This window comes from Myxine glutinosa, chromosome 12, assembly GCF_964187855.1.
Source record: "Myxine glutinosa chromosome 12, kmMyxGlut1.1, whole genome shotgun sequence".
Lineage (NCBI taxonomy): Eukaryota > Metazoa > Chordata > Myxini > Myxiniformes > Myxinidae > Myxine > Myxine glutinosa.
In genome coordinates this window covers 51,506,553-51,523,903 of record NC_136272.1, presented here as the reverse complement: position 1 = coordinate 51,523,903, position 17,351 = coordinate 51,506,553, and the positions used below count along the sequence as shown (strand labels likewise).

The 17,351-nt window shown below is 51.3% G+C and overlaps 1 protein-coding gene across 2 annotated transcripts in view; it reads left to right on the top strand.

The window, feature by feature from the left end:
* LOC137437821 (transcription factor EC) overlaps positions 1-17,351 on the top strand; it is a 244,658-nt gene that overhangs the window by 99,733 nt on the left and 127,574 nt on the right. For both annotated transcript variants that reach the window (XM_078766816.1, XM_068132476.2), the window contains one exon: positions 4,263-4,490. In XM_078766816.1, coding sequence (XP_078622942.1) covers positions 4,263-4,490 — 228 coding nt within the window. The remainder of the gene's footprint in view (positions 1-4,262; positions 4,491-17,351) is intronic.

Here is a 17,351-nt window from a genome sequence, read left to right as displayed (position 1 = left end):
CACTTTCGGCAAGTCGGGAAACGGCCGGGCTGGCATTCATTCCCAGCCATGAGCGCCGGCCACTCGGGCAACTTGCTTTTTATTCGGGACAAAGCGTCCGGGCGGCGTTTCCTTTGTGACACCGGCGCCCAACTGAGCGTCATACCCGCCTCCGAGAAGGACAGGCGGGACGCCGTTTGCGGCCCCTCTTTGGTCGCTGCTAATGGCTCGGCCATACGCACTTTCGGCCCGCGCAACGTCACCCTCTGCTTCGGCAGCCAGCGCTTTCAGTGGACCTTTGTGACCGCCTGCGTCCCCATGGCTTTGCTGGGCGCCGACTTCCTCTGCACGCACGGCCTGCTGGTCGACGTCAAACGTCGTCGCCTTGTCAACGCCGAGACCTTCAGCTCCCTGGCGTGCACGATGAGCAGCTCTGCGCCGACCGAACTGGCGTGCGCCCTCCCGACGGCGAACGAGTTCGCTCGCCTGCTCGCGGAATTCCCGGCCCTCACACGGCCGACGTTTTCGGCCGTCGCAGTGTGGCATGGGATCGAGCACCACATACCCACTACGGGCCCGCCGGTCTACGCCAGGGCCCGCCGCCTCGACCCGGCCAAGCTCGCCATGGCAAAGGCCGAGTTCGACGCGTTGGAGCACCTCGGCATCGTGCGGCGCTCCAATAGCGCGTGGGCCTCACCACTGCACATCGTGCCAAAGCCGGGGGGCGGATGGCGCCCGTGTGGCGACTACCGCCGCCTCAACGACGCTACCACCCCCGGCAGGTACCCGATCCCGCACATCCAGGACTTTTCCGCCCGTTTGGCGGGACGGGTCATATTTTCCAAAATTGACCTGATACGGGGATACCACCAGGTACCTGTCCGGGCGGCCGACGTCCCGAAGACGGCCGTCATCACGCCGTTCGGCCTGTTCGAATTTTTGAGGATGCCGTTTGGCCTCAAGAACGCGGCCCAGGCGTTCCAGCGCTTAATGGACGGCGTGCTGCGCGACCTGCCATTTCTTTTCGTCTATCTGGACGACATCCTCGTCGCCAGCACGTCCCGCGCCGAGCACCTCCTCCACCTCCGAACACTGTTCGGTCGCCTCAGCGAGCACGGCTTAATTGTCAACCCAGCCAAATGCCACTTCGGCACGACGACCGTTGACTTTTTGGGCCACCGCATCACCAAGACCAGGGCCGTGCCGCTGCCGACCAAGGTCGAGGCCATCACCACGTTCCCGCGTCCCCGTTCCATCAAGGCCCTACAAGAGTTCCTCAGCATGGTGAATTTTTATCACCGATTCGTGCCCCGCGCTGCTCAGCTCATGCGGCCCCTTTACGAGGCCCTCTGGGGCAAGCCGGCCAAGCATGACATCGTTTGGTCCGCGGCCATGGACGCGGCCTTCGCGAGCGCAAAACGGGCCCTCGCCGACGCAACGCTGCTGGCTCACCCGGTGCTCAACGCGCCCATCGCCCTCACTACGGACGCCTCCAACTACGCGGTGGGCGCCGTCCATGAACAATGGGTGGACGGGGTTTGGCAGCCACTCGCTTTTTTCAGCCGGCAGCTCCGGCCGAACGAGTTAAAATACAGCACGTTCGACCGCGAGCTGCTCGGTCTATTCCTGGCCGTTCGCCATTTCCGACACCTCCTGGAGGGCCGCCCGTTCACGGCTTTCGTCGACCACAAGCTGTTGGTCTACGCAATGGCCAAAGTCACGGAGCCGTGGTCGGCCCGCCAGCAGTGCCACCTCTCCGCCGTGTCGGAATTCACCACGGACATCCGGCACGTCGCCGGCAAAGACAACGCTGTGGCCGACTGTCTTTCTCGGGCCAGCGCGAACGCGGTCCACCTCGGCGTGGACTTCGCGCTCATGGCGGCCGACCAGACCACCGACACCTCGGTGCAGGCCCTCCGGGCGGCGGACACAGGCCTCCGCCTGGCCGACATCCCCTTCGCGGGCACCGTCCTGCTCTGCGACGTCTCCCAGGGCCAGCCTCGCCCCATCGTGCCCGTTTCCTGGCAGCGCCACATCTTCGCCTCCATCCACGGCCTTTCTCACCCGGGCCGGAAAGCTTCTCAGAAGCTGGTGTCGGCGTGTTTCGTCTGGCACGGCCTTCGACGGAACGTCCGCGACTGGGCCAATGCCTGCACGGCCTGCCAGCGGGCCAAGGTCCACCGCCACACCCAGGCCCCGCTGGCACCTTTCACCGTGCCTGCACGGCGTTTCGACCACGTCCACGTGGACCTGGTGGGTCCCCTGCCCCCATCGCGGGGGTTCACCCACCTGCTCACCATGGTGGACAGGACCACCAGGTGGCCGGAGGCCGTGCCCCTCACCTCCACCACCACCGCTGACGTGGCGCAGGCGTTCATCGCCACCTGGGTCGCGCGCTTCAGCGCACCGGCGGACATCTCGTCCGACCGCGGCCCACAGTTCACGTCCGAACTTTGGGGCGTGGTCGCCCGCTCGTTGGCGGTCACGCTGCACCGCACCACGGCCTACCACCCCCAAGCCAACGGGTTGTGCGAGCGGTTTCACCGCTCCATGAAGGCCGCACTCATGGCTGGCCTTCAGGACGACGGTTGGACCGACCAGCTGCCGTGGGTCCTTTTGGGCCTCCGCACGGCCCCCAAGGAGGACCTCCGGGTATCCGCCGCCGAACTCGTCTACGGCCAGCCGTTCCGCGTCCCGGGCGAGTTCGTGCCCGACGCTACCAGTCCCTGGTCCGCCGCACACCAGCGCTCGGACCTCCAGGAGGCCGCCCGCCGATTTGCCCCCGTGCCAACGTCCCGCCACGGTGGCCCCCAGTCCTACGTCCCCCTGGCGCTTCGCACAGCGGAGTACGTCTTTGTGCGTCATGACGCGCACCGGGGGCCACTCCGGCCGCCGTACGACGGGCCCTTCCGGGTCCTGCGACGGGGCGACAAGTCCTTTGTCGTCGACGTTGGCGGCCGGTCGGACCGGATCTCTGTGGACCGCCTCAAAGCGGCGCACATGGACGTCGACTGACCACCACGGTTGGCCCTTCCTCCGCGGCGAGGCTGCCCCCCGTCCACAGTTCCCCCCGCTCGACCACCCACCACCACGTCGGACCCCTCCCCACGACCCTCCAGGGGTCGCTTTGGCCGGGTCATCCGGACCCCCCTTAAATTGACCCTGCCGGTGCAGGTCGATTCTGGAGGGGCGTGTGTAGCGGTTACCGCTGGATGCACACAATCGCCTTGCACCGGCCAGAACACGGCCAGACGCGCCTCTCCCGGGCATGCCCGGACTCACTGTTCCCGGGCACGCCCGAACCTCCCGGGCACGCCCGGTCTCGTCTTTCCCGGGCATGCCCGCTCTCGCCTTTCCAGGGCTCGCCCAGAGCGTCCGGGCATGCCCGCTATCGCCTTTCCAGGGCTCGCCCAGAGCGTCCGGGCATGCCCGCTATCGCCTTTCCAGGGCTCGCCCAGAGCGTCCGGGCATGCCCGCTATCGCCTTTCCAGGGCTCGCCCAGAGCGTCCGGGCATGCCCGCTATCGCCTTTCCAGTGCTCGTCCAGAGCGCCCGGGCACGCCCAGCCTCGACTTGCCAGGCCGCAGCCAAACACGCCCGGGCAGGTCCAGACTCGCCTTTCCAAGGCTCGCCCTTGACACCCGGGCATGCCCGGTATAGCTTTTGCCGGGCAAACTTCCCGACATAAATGTGTATATATATTGCTGCCCGATAAACGGGCTTTTGTCAGAATACCTGAGCTGTTTTGTTTCAATAAAGCAACTCGGACGAATTCCGTCTTTGGTCGCGTCACTTCTTTCGACTCGCGTTGGAGCGCAGCTCTTTTATTTTGGATTATATTTTTATATTATAGCGGATTATAGCGATATTATAGCGATTATAGCGACTATATTATAGCGATTATAGCGTATTATATTTTGGTTCATTTTGGATCCAGATCCGACTTATCAACGGATACAAACCGCAAACTCTTCAGCCTGGCGGAGGTACGCTCTCTACCGAGTAACGTTCTAGTTTACTTTATACTTGCTTAGCATCTAAATCAGAACATCTGGTGTCCTCTTCCCCAGCATTATCAGTCATTAATTATATTATACGGTATATTAATATTGCAATAAAACAATGTAACTTTCATAAGTGTTTCCAACTTACTGAATCTATCTACTTAACTTATTCAAAAACACACGTTAACTTGATGACGACGTTTTCATTGCTATACTAGTTGACCATTCAATCCATGTAAATTGTATTGCGCATTCTTCACTTCCCTTGTGCCCTCAATAGATTCCATCCCACTTGGACAACCCAACCAAGTTCTCGCTCTCTCCGGTGCCACTGCAGCAGGTGAAACCGTACCTGTCAGCTTCCCTCATACCGCACAAGTTGCCAGGTGTCCATCCCGTCCAGGGAAGTCCACCGCTCCATCCAGATGATGCGTATGTGCAAGCTGGAGGATGTTCGGCCTCTGGTCACATGACCATGCTTAACCTATGCGTGAACAGTGAGCACGAGGTAAGCTTGCTTGGTTTGGCCGCATTGTCACCGGACAGCGTTTTCTCCCCTAACTAGTTGACTAGTTATCCAAATGTTTCAGTATTGTAACCTGAGTCACTGACCAATTGAGGATATAGTCAAACCCAGTGCTGCCTTTGACTGCCAAATCAGATTTTTGCGACAAACCATAAGCAACCAACACTTATTTTATTGTAAAAGATGAAATCACAGATGTCTAAGCGGAAGTTTTCATCCACAGTATCATTCTTCTCACCTGAAACATTTTTCATTTTCTGTGGACGTCAGCTCTTGTAAATTACAAGGAACTTGGACACAGGGGGAGTCCATTTGACCCACCATGTCTATGCTTTACCTTTAACCCTGGATAGGTGTACCCCTGGGTATACCCATCCGCACAGAATGCATATACACCGGGGTACACCTATCTAGGGTTAAGGTAATCTTTATTTTTCATCTTTAACGACCACCATTTTCCCACCTTTGTTGTGGTGTCCGCAATGGGAAGCTTGACCTGAGTCTTCATTAACCGGATGGCCAGGCCTGACGTTTGACGAGTTAGAGCGGGTGGACATCAGTGGGGCAGGTAAAGGTGCTCACTAAGAGGTTATTGTTTTTTTTATTTAACAATGGAGAGGGTTGCAGGGGAAGGAACTCACCTTTTGATGAGACTTTCTGGTAGATATCAAAAGGTCAAAGGTCAAGGTCGCATAAAATCACAATTGTTGTCATCCGATTCACGAAATTTGAACAGGATTGGCAGATTGGGTCACTGAAGCCCATTGTTGTTGAAGTCAAAAGGTCAAAGGAAAAACTCATAAAATAATCAATTTTCCACTGATTGAGTTGAAATGTGAACAGAATTTGCATATTGGCTCCACAGAATTGGTTAACCAATCAAAAGTTAGAAGCGTATTGTTTTTTGGGTCCAAAGGTGAAGGTTGCAGTGACTGATTTTGCACGTACCTGCCAATGACCACTTCTTTGTTTGTCTGTCTGTCTGTCTGTCCAGTCCATTACCTTTTCTTACCCATTTGAGCTTTTGTCATTACATTTTCAACAAACCTTTATTATGAGAATATGGAGAACATTGATTTATAAATTTAACATTTTTTTGTAAGCTGTTCTTTTAGTCAAGGTTAGTTTGAGTACAAAGCGGATGTGGACGTACTTTAGGACTGAGGATCAAAGGGGAACAGGAACATAAAGACATCATACATAAGTGGAAGAAAGGAGAGGGTGTGGGTTGGGAGAGGGGGGACAATAAGCTTAAAATATAGCAGGGGTGAGTTGTTATTTCGTATGCAGCCTGTGGCTGCTGGTTGCATCATTTCTCTGGAAGCGCGTTTGTGCCACTGATGCAGTGCCCCAATTACTCCCAATTACTAGTGAGCTGGTACTCAATTTGCCGACCTCAGAAGGATGATCAGGCTGAGTCAACTCCCCCGACCTCAGAAGGATGAACAGGCTGAGTCAACTCCCCTGGCGTTAATTCAACGATTGACCGGGATTGGAACTCCGGATCCTAGGATCCCAAGCCGGCACCCTAACCACTAAGCCAACACCAGGCTATTTTGGGGGTGAGTGGGGAATGAGATAACGCTGGTGATTATGCTTAGAAGACAGAAGGGAGGGGGACGAGGTAATATACACATGGAGTTCGTTCCACAGATGAGAGAATCCAGGGTGAAGAAATGGAGGTGATTCCAGGTATGAGATTCTGCAAGAAGGTGGGCTGGGGGGAGTACGGCAGGACAAGAGGCCTGTAAGAGTGAGGTCCTGATAGAAAACAGAGTCCACCAACCTGCCTGCAGTGGATGAGAAGAGTAAGGTTCGAGATGAAGTGGTCAGGACATTTGGGTCCAGCTTGCGGTTATAAAGTTCATGATGAGTTAGTGACTGTGACAAGCCATTCTGCTGCTACACTTTGCAGATATTAGAGCAGGTGTGTTTTGTATTATCATCTCAACTTCTGGGTGATGATGTGGGCCTGGTTCGAATCCTATGTACTGACCACATGTGCTTGTCCATGTTTTTTGTACTAATACACTTGTAATTCATGCTAAAGTACAGTCATGTCTACCAATTTTAATGTCTTTTGTCCAGCCTGTGATTTATGTGCAAGCTCCTCCTTGAGCCTAAGAAGATCAAATAGCACTTTCGATCATTCATTGTTAGCTTATAATTACAGGGTCCCCAGAGTACGTCACAAAAGAGCATTTCACATCAGCCCATGACCAATGCACTGCTTGAACTAAGAGGACCTTGTACTGTGATGAATAAAGTTTGATTGGTTAAGAAACATTTATCAGAAGCACATCAACACTTTTATTATTAAAAAGGAATTGTGTAATATAAAGGATGACAACTACAACCTCTCCTGAGCCCCCTTTTTTTTTTACCCCGCATGCAAAGCGAAAAGCAGAGTTTAAGCAATTGGTTCACTTTGTCTGTCTGTCTGTCTGTCTGTCTGCAGACATCAGTCCATGATCAAGGAATTACTTCATTTCAATTGAATTTTAGATTTTACACAGTAGAACACGAATTGGAACATGACTGGGAACACAAACTTGTAGTTTAGCAGGACTTTGGCTCTGAATTTGGCAAATTGTATGGAATCTCGTCCCGGGCGTGCGTCCGCACTCCGCAGAGAGGAGTAAGGTACGGTATTGGTTTTACTCTGCCTGGCAGCCGAACAAAATTAGAAATCATTCCGAACAGAAAACTTACTGCATTTAGGGATGGCATAAAGGACACAAACAACAGGCATGGAGAACTAATGTACCATGTTAAGTAAGGTGGTGTAAAAGACGGTGCATCAACGGTGGTAAACTTCCAAAAAAGGTTTGTTTTTGTTTTTTCTACAGACTTTAAAATCTTTATTTTATTTCGATTTAATTATATGTTTAAATACTGCAGAATACAAATCACCTTCTTGTCACGTTCAAAAACCTCCCGTTTAGCACTACTTGGAAAAAGAAAAAAATGCTGTCTCATGCCCTGAGGGCAGAGTAACTGTGAGGTCACTGGGAGGGGAGGGTTAGTATATCGCACAAAAATGTTAGTCAATAAAAAATGGGTACGTAAAAACAAAAAGGGAGCTCTGTCTACTGTATCGCCATGGCTTGCAAAAGCAGCCTGAATGGCATTCACCAAGTGGTGGTTAATCATATTTTAAAAGGGTGTTATAACACTCCAAAACTTCCCCGGCCTTGTGACTAATTAACGAAGTGCACATGTAATTCTGACTTCATTTGTAGAGCCCTCGCCAAGTGGCTTAAGCACTCCAGCAAGCACTTAAACGAAATGGGTGATAAGGAACCGACCAAAGGGCTGGCTTGGCAAGCTATAGCAAGCTGATTGCTTCTGTTTGAAATGACCGAGGAAATTTAAAAACAGATTGCAGGTACAGTGGAGTGACATCCTATCCCATGGAAGAATGAATTAAGTTTAAATTATTATTAAGTTAAATAATAAAATAAACTAACCCCAGAAGGGGAGTGACACTGACAGCCTCGCTTAAATAAATGAATATATACATTTACTAGTACCCGACTGCAAAGCCGCAATGAGCCGGCGAGGTCAAAGCCTCTTGCCACTATTTTACCCATCACTATGGCATCAGTAGGTTAGGTAGATGGTAGTAGGTAGGTGTAGTAGGTACCGTACCTAGTTCAAAATGACACCATTTGCATTGTGGATGAGGTTAAAATTTATAAAATTTCCTTCTTGATTAATTCGGTGAATTCCGTCTCAACTTCGGATATTTCCGGCCGTGAAAAACTATCCCCTACGGCCGCGAGATTTCTAAAAAAAAATCTTCGTCAATTTTAGAATATTTGACGCCGTTTTCAGCCTCCGAAATGTGGTAAAAAGCTTTTTTGAAATATTTTTTCAAATGCTCGAATCTCATTGGTTCCGGTAATTGGTGACGATTTTCGTTGAAGATAACCAGGGCCCGTGTGGGCCTGGGGAACGTGGTTGGTCTTAAAGTATTTTAATTACAAATTAGAGGTGCATAAGATTGTGAATCAAACAAAGACGGGTGAAACAAACTCCTATTGAACTTTTTCGCAATTTTCTATGCACACTTCCGCATCCGGAAGATGGCGGCCTCCATTGAGTGATTTGGTTTTTGAAATATTTTTTCAAACGCTCGAATCTCATTGGTTCCGGTGTTTGGTGACGATTTTCGTTGAAGATAACCAGGCCCGTGCGGGCCGAGGTTAGTCTTAAAGTATTTTAATTACAAATTAGAGGTGCATAAGATGGTGAATCAAACAAAGACGAGTGAAACAAACTCCTATGGAACTTTTTAAATTTGTTATGCATACTTCCGCATCCGCAAGATGGCGGCCTCCATTGAGTGATTTGGTGCGTCAAAGCTTCGAAATTCTCAAGGGATCCAGCAAAATCTGGCTTTTCAACATAATACGTACACGTTCATTCACAACACCGGCTTCGCCGGCTATTATTAAAAATCGTTAGATATGGTAAATTTTGTCAGATTTCACTCCAGATTTGGATATTTATTTAGTCTACAGCATCCAATCCTCATATCCGAATCCATTTTTTGATGATGTGCTTTAATTATGTAATGATAAATCGATCGTGTTTCCAAGGCAAGGCACATTTGACTAGGCCAAAACAAAATGGCGGCTTAAGAACCCAGCGAGTGGCAGTGGGCTGACCAAGATGGCGGGCCACAATATTGGTAAGGCTTTTTCGGGTTTTTTCTTATGAGCACCTCGTTAATCATCTTCCAAAAGGATGTTTTCACACACCTAAACACCCAGTTTTCATCAATGCAATCTGATGGAGGTTCAGGTGTATGCATGCAAAGTTTGGGGCCGCTAGGTTTCATGGTTTTGGAGTTATGGAGGAGACGGATGGACTGACACTGCCTTTTATTATTATATAGACTAACTGAATGCACCCGGCGTTGCCCGGGTTCTTTTTGAATGAATTTAATCTTCTGTACATAGGTCTGACGCGAGCCCAGTATCAGTTAGTGCTCAACGATTCCTTGTTCTTTCTTCTGCTGGGCCCCGCGAGAGAGAATTTTGAAAGCATGTGTTGCAATCAGTCAGATATTCCTATTAAGTGCATAAGTTGTACTTCAAGAGAATTTTGAAAGAAGAAGAAGAAGATCTTTTGCGAAATGGGCCCAGCCCGGCCGAGGCGGCCTCGACCGGCCTTGCCACCTAGCCTATAACCTTCCCGGGGCCCGTCCCAACATTTTTTGTGTCAGAGGTTTCCTCCTATCTTTCACCGTTCAGGAGATTAGCACGTGCAGACAAGCAAACAAACAAACAAACAAAAACTTTCTTTTATATATTTTTATGTAAATAGATAGAAGAAGATGGGCCCATCTCGGCCGAGGCGGCCTCGACTGGCCTCGCCACCTAGCCTATAGCCTTCCCAGGGCCGTCCCGACAATTCTTGTTTCAGAGGTTTCCTCCTATCTTTCACCGTTCAGGAGATTAGCACGTGCAGACAAACAAACAAACAAACAAACAAAAACTTTCTTTTATATATTTTTATGTAAATAGATAGAAGAAGATGGGCCCATCTCGGCCGAGGCGGCCTCGACTGGCCTCGCCACCTAGCCTATAGCCTTCCCAGGGCCGTCCCGACAATTCTTGTTTCAGAGGTTTCCTCCTATCTTTCACCGTTCAGGAGATTAGCGCGTGCAGACAAACAAACAAACAAACAAACAAAAACTTTCTTTTATATATTTTTATGTAAATAGATAGAAGAAGATGGGCCCATCTCGGCCGAGGCGGCCTCGACTGGCCTCGCCACCTAGCCTATAGCCTTCCCAGGGCCGTCCCGACAATTCTTGTTTCAGAGGTTTCCTCCTATCTTTCACCGTTCAGGAGATTAGCGCGTGCAGACAAACAAACAAACAAACAAACAAAAACTTTCTTTTATATATTTTTATGTAAATAGATAGAAGAATATGGGCCCATCTCGGCCGAGGCGGCCTCGACTGGCCTCGCCACCTAGCCTATAGCCTTCCCAGGGCCCGTCCCAACAATTTTTGTTTCAGAGGTTTCCTCCTATCTTTCACCGTTCAGGAGATTAGCGCGTGCAGACAAACAAACAAAAACTTTCTTTTATATATATAGTGTAACGGTTTTGAGAAGTGTAACGAATTTGAGAAGTGTAACGGTTTTTGAGAAGTGTAACAATTTTGGAGGAAGTGTAACGAATGTAAAAAGTATGGTTTTGTTATGTGTAACACCCTCGTAATGTAAATAATGGTCGCAGCCGTCCTCCTAGTTAATTCCATGAAACTTACACGCAGGCCACGATATATCTTTTTAAATAGTGTATTTCCTTATTCCATGTAGGCTAAATATGTGTTTCCCACTAGATTGACTGCATTGTATCAAACGAAATAAGCATAGGCCCTTTCAATTTCCCCAATCATCTCCGCTCTCCAAAGTGCCTTTCAAAAGCGGTGCGAGTGGTGTTCAATCCCGCAAGCCGCCATTGCCCATGTGCTAATCTCGGAGAAGAAAGGCGTGTCTCCACCTCGTCATAGAGGGGAGGAGTGAGCCAACCCCACTTGGCCAACCAGCACCGCGGTTAGCGACCCGGTAGGCGTGCCCTCGCAGCCGGTGGCTTGATTCCGCCCCGAGTGATAAAAGCGCCTGGAAGGGACTGCTTCGGCAGATGACCTGGGAGATGAGCGAAGAGGCGACAGACGAGAGGAGCGGTGAGCGGTGAGCGGTGAGATGCGAGACGCTCCAAGCCAAAGAGGAGAGGTACTCGGCGAGGAAACCAGCTTTGGAGAGACGCACTGAAAGGAGGGAGATGGCTCCACCAGAAGGAGAGGAGCAGGTGTGACCGAGCCAGCGTGTGAAGTCTAGAGCATCGGCAGCGGATACGCGACGGAGGATTTTCCCGCCAAAAACGCGAGGAATTGAGAGCTGCTGCCTCCGACCCTGCCTCCCTCTCCAGCAATCCACCTCAAGCCCTACCTGCCTGCAATATCCCCCGTGTAAGTGTGAACGTCGTCTGTCCTACTCGTTGTCCTGGGGTTAAGTAAATTGAATAGGATAAGCTAACGATGCACTGTGTGACTGCTTCTTCCATCCATTGCTGTAAATAATTTTGGTCGCTCTTTCTTTTTGCTTGTGTGTGTATAATAAATCTGTTCTTCCTCCGTACTCTGTCTTCTTCTCTTTTCCTTCTCTTTCGGTCGCTTTAGAGGTTTCCCGATTGAATATCTGTGGGGCGATCTGGTCAACGTCGGGTGGAATCGGGCTAATCGGGGAGTAACTGTTCGGTCACGGTTGGACCATCCGCTCGGCCCATCATAACATCTAAACCGCGATCGGTAACAATTGGTGTCAGGAGTGGGATTCGAACCCACGCCTCCAAGGGAGTGGGATTCGAGGCCCGAACCAAATTTTTAAAACGTGTAGAAAAAAATTTTTGGTCAAAATTACGAGCTGCCGAAATTGTTTTGTTTTATAAAACCCGAATTTTGAGATCGCGCCATGGACAATCAAGGCGATCGGATGTCGGTGGGGGAGATAGACGGGTTAGGGGTAACCCAGGACTTAGGGGAAGAAAGGGAGGAGGAGAGCAATGAGGTGGTTGAGGGTGTATCAGGCGCACAAAATGGCGCTCTTGCGCACGAGGTTGGGGCAGCTGCGGCCGCACCCTTGGTACTACCAACGGTGGCCCAAATGCAAGCCTTCATGGCCCAATTCATGGTGGAAATGCAGAGAGAAAACGACATTATGGAACGAATGGAAAGCAGAATGATAGGGGTAATGAGGGCCGATAGGGAGGAAAGGGAGCAGAGGGACAGAGACCGCAAGTTGGGCGAAAGGGTCCCAGGGGTGCACGAGGAGGTAAAGCGGGTCGAGAAGCGCTGGTTGAGCGAAGCAGAGAAAAGCGCGGGTACAATGACGGGGGTAGAAATCGCGACACGGGGTTTGGAAAAGCCGGCGACCGATGAGGTAGAGGGTGTTTTATTAAAGCCAGCGGTCGCCGAGGTTAATAAAGAAAAAGCAGTGCTGGGAATTAAAATTGAAGAGATGACGGAGGTAGCCCGGGAATTGCAGGGAGAAATGGATTATGTACAAAGTCCCTGCTCACATCACGATGCTGTGCTTAACCCGAATGGAAGTTTGCAGGTTCGCGTGGAGAAAAGGATCCCCCAGGTGAGTCGTGCTGTATATTGTGCGGGTAGATTTTGCAGGAGGATGTTTAGCGACAAAAGAATTTTCGCGCGCTTGGGATCGAGGAAGCATCCGGGCGTTGGTGAAGGGTCCCGTGTGAGTGGAAATGGCACGCGTGGGAGGAAAAAGTGTGCATCGGCGAGTGGGTGTGTTATAAAGTGTGGGAGTGAAACCGAGTGTGAGCGAGAATGCACGTCGGGGTGTACGGAGTGTGATACGAATAGTGAGTTGGTGATGGCGCAGGTGCGAGAGGGCACATCGGAGCGCGAGTGTGAAACCGAGTGCGAGCGAGAATGCACGTCGGGGTGTACGGAGTGTGACACGAATAGTGAGTTGGTGATGGCGCAGGTGCGAGAGGGCACATCGGAGCGCGAGTGTGAAACCGAGTGTGAGCGAGAATGCACGTCGGGGTGTACGAAGTGTGACACGGAGAGTAAGGTGGTGGTGGAACGTGTGCGAGAAAGCACACCTGAATTGGTCATGGCGCGAGTGCGGGAGAGCCCATCCGAGCGCGTTAGTGGGTGGATGCAAGAGTGCACGCCCATGGTGAGTGTTACGGAGGACGTAACGGAGGAGAGGTGTGGACCAAAGTGTGCGCAAGAGTGTGCGCGAGAAGTGTGGTGTGTAACAGGGAGAGCGTTGGTGGAATGTACGGACGGCGTTGGAACGCCAGATTTTGTGAGGGTGAAAGGGGTAGCGTATGCTTGTAAGCATGCAAGTGAAGCATCGACGGTAACCGGGTTAGCGGTTAGGGCGACGGATAGCCGATGCGAGCACTCGGGGCGTGGGGTGCTTTGTTGGGTGCGAGGCCCGGTGCGGGTCGATGCTGCGTCGCTTCTCTTCGAAGCATCGTTGCCGATTCGGGCTTGGCCCCGCCCCGCACGGTCGAGTCCGGGCTTTGACGGGCGAGGCGACCGGTCCGGTTCAAGGGCGAGTGGGAGGAAGCGGTACGGTGCCCCCTCATGGGGACGGGGTTCCGACCGGGGGAGATTGAGCCATCGGGCCCGGGACCGCAAGGTGCCGCGCCGAGATGGTGCGTGGAGCCTCGGTCCAACCAAACCACCTCCCTTGAACCGAAAGCCGGACGGATTCAACCTGCAGGCGACCAAACCACCCGAATTCATTGCTCGGCTTTACGAACCGAGTTTAATGATGTCACGACGCACCGAGGCTAGGATATAGTGGACTGTGATGATGATAGTAGTGATTTGATACGAAATTTATAATAGTGGGTAGAATTGGCAGTAAATGGAAAATTTTTGATTTGTGGAATTTGGATGTGCAAAATTGATAGTGGGACCTCCCCGATGTGGAGGGATGGCAAATCCACCATCCCTCACAGTAAGGGGGGGGGGGGCAAAGGAGCTATAGTTTATGGGGTTGATGGCAGTGAAAACTAGCCCGGGTGGGTTAGGATATATCGTGTGTAGGGATCTAGCGAAGATGACATTAGGTAACGTTAAGTTTAGTTAGTGACTGATACCTGTAATGGGGACGCAGGTAGTTTAGTGTGGATGATAATGACGTGGGAGCGCAATAGTTTAAAGGGACGACTGGGAAGCGCAAGTTTCAGAGGGGAGTAGTTAGCTGAGATGATGCCGTGTGTTTGAGGATTGAACAGGTGTGATTGCACAGGTGTGCAACTGAACAGGTGAATGGAGCAGTGTATGAGGGAGTAGTGGTGATTGCGTGTTGTGTTGACCAAATGGTCCAGGAAGAAAGGAGGGTGCAGGTGGCACCAGGTGTGAGTGCACAGGTGTGCAACAACAGGTATGGAGAATGGTAGTGTGGAATAAATGGAGTATTGGAATGGATGGTCGTGGAGTGAGTATGGTGGAAATTGTGGAGTGGAGTGGATGGTGCGAAGGTGTGAATGGGGGAAGAGTGGACCCCCATCATGGATACCCGGGGCGGGTAGTGTAAGTGTTAGGTAGAGGGTACAGGTAAATTGTGGTTGGATATTGGCATCTGTGGTGCGGGTGAAAGAATGGTCTTTGGATGGGTGCATTAGTGTTGTGGAAATGGCTGGGCGTGTAGCCTGTTAGTGTGTGTAGTTGGTTGGGCGCTCCACCACTGTGAGGATGTCGGCCAGGTGAGGCCGCAGGTGGGATCTGGGAGCCGGTAGTAGTTGTTGTGGATGGGGCCCGAGGATCCGGAGGACGGACCCGGGTAGCCCAGTGCCAGAGGGCACCAAGGGGTGACAGAGCCAGGAGAGGGCCTTCCCCAGTTAGTTAGGTTAGGGTGAGGAGCTAGGTAAGCTCGGGTGGCAACTACAGTGGTGGAGGTGTGCAGGTGGGTAGACCTGCTGGGAGAGCTACACGTCGCAGCCCAGAAATTGTGCGAGGGCACCGGGAGATGAATCGGGGGAGTGAGACCCCAAATTGAGAAGCACCACAGTTTGGTCAATGGGAATTGGTTTTTAGAACCCATAGTGTAAGTGGCCAATGGATTGGCAGGGAAAGACCCCGGGTAGTGTAAAGTGTGTTAAAATCATTTAGAGGATAGTTAGGATTGGAGTCTCCTCGCACCATCTGCATCCACTCACCTGAGGTGACAGGTACTCCGCACCATGCCATGTTTAATTATTTTTGATGCAAATGTTTTGGATTGTGAGACGCATCATGACGTGGGTGTGACATTGTGCGTAATTCCATCTCTCCCTCCTTATGAGGATTGATGACGAATTGGGTGATGGCAAATTTTGGTTAGAGGGATTGTGGTGACGAATTTGGTATGGGAGAAATATGGGGAAGACGTGACAGTAGTGACGAATTTGTAAATGGGTAGATTTTGTAAATATGGGGTAAGGGCAAGGGTAGTGTAGGTGACAGGGGGGTGACGTACGGTAGGGACGAGCTTTCTCACTTCGCCCTCCGTACGCATTTCGCCTTGCATTGCCTTATTGATGTGTACCCTTGTGACCTTACCCCTCGCTCAATTGTCTCTTTTGTCTCCCACATGACCTGTGCGCCATTGGGTGCCGAGGGGAGCGTGCGTGAGGTGGCCATTGTGCGCACGAGATTCCCAGAACCAGCATGCATTGCGTTGATGTACCACTTTATGGACCGCTGTTCTGCGGCCAAGTACCACTTGATGGACCCCAGGTTCTGGGGCAGGGCACCTCTGTGGGAGACCGGCCATAGTGGCCAGGGAATCTTGCTTGCGGACCTCGGTAAGGTGGCACCTATGCCAAACAGGTGGACCACCCTTAGTTGGCCCCTGTTGCCCTAAATAAAAATGGACACGGTTTGTGCTTTTTATTATTTCCAACTAGGCCGCATGAAGCCAGAAGACGTCGGGAAGAACATCGGCCCAGCAGAGAAAGAGAAGACCACCACCAGTTGTTTTGTTGTGTTTATTATAAACCGTGGTGACTGTGCACCGAGTGGTGCTTTTGGTGCGTTGTGGTGCTTTTGGTGCTTTGTGGTGCTTTGTGGTGCTTTTGGTGCTTTTGGGTGCTTTGGTGGTATTGGTACTGGTGCATCGATGCAATGCGTGCTGTCTCCTCCATCCCAACAGGAATTTCTTTTTCTTGTTCCCTAAAAAGAAAAAAGAAAAAAACAGGTCCTGGGTTGCGTTGTAAATAAGAAATAACGTCATTGTAAATAATGCTCCCCACCGTAAATGTATAGTTTGAGAATAATTCCGTAATTCGGTTAGCTGTGGGCTTGAGTCTGTTAGACAGGGTGCAATGCAATAGGGGGACATACTTATTTGTGTTTTAAGATTGTCACACTCAGGGTCAGGTTAATTGTAGAGGGAATTACACCTACGTGTCACACTAAGTTAAAGTTTTGTAGGCCCGAGCATTGGACCTGAAGAAAGGAGGGTGCAGTGTAACGGTTTTGAGAAGTGTAACGAATTTGAGAAGTGTAACGGTTTTTGAGAAGTGTAACAATTTTGGAGGAAGTGTAACGAATGTAAAAAGTATGGTTTTGTTATGTGTAACACCCTCGTAATGTAAATAATGGTCGCAGCCGTCCTCCTAGTTAATTCCATGAAACTTACACGCAGGCCACGATATATCTTTTTAAATAGTGTATTTCCTTATTCCATGTAGGCTAAATATGTGTTTCCCACTAGATTGACTGCATTGTATCAAACGAAATAAGCGTAGGCCCTTTCAATTTCCCCAATCATCTCCGCTCTCCAAAGTGCCTTTCAAAAGCGGTGCGAGTGGTGTTCAATCCCGCAAGCCGCCATTGCCCATGTGCTAATCTCGGAGAAGAAAGGCGTGTCTCCACCTCGTCATAGAGGGGGGGAGTGAGCCAACCCCACTTGGCCAACCAGCACCGCGGTTAGCGACCCGGTAGGCGTGCCCTCGCAGCCGGCGGCTTGATTCCGCCCCGAGTGATAAAAGCGCCTGGAAGGGACTGCTTCGGCAGATGACCTGGGAGATGAGCGAAGAGGCGACAGACGAGAGGAGCGGTGAGCGGTGAGCGGTGAGATGCGAGACGCTCCAAGCCAAAGAGGAGAGGTACTCGGCGAGGAAACCAGATTTGGAGAGACGCACTGAAAGGAGGGAGACGGCTCCACCAGAAGGAGAGGAGCAGGTGTGACCGAGCCAGCGTGTGACGTCTAGAGCATCGGCAGCGGATACGCGACGGAGGGTTTTCCCGCCAAAAACGCGAGGAATTGAGAGCTGCTGCCTCCGACCCTG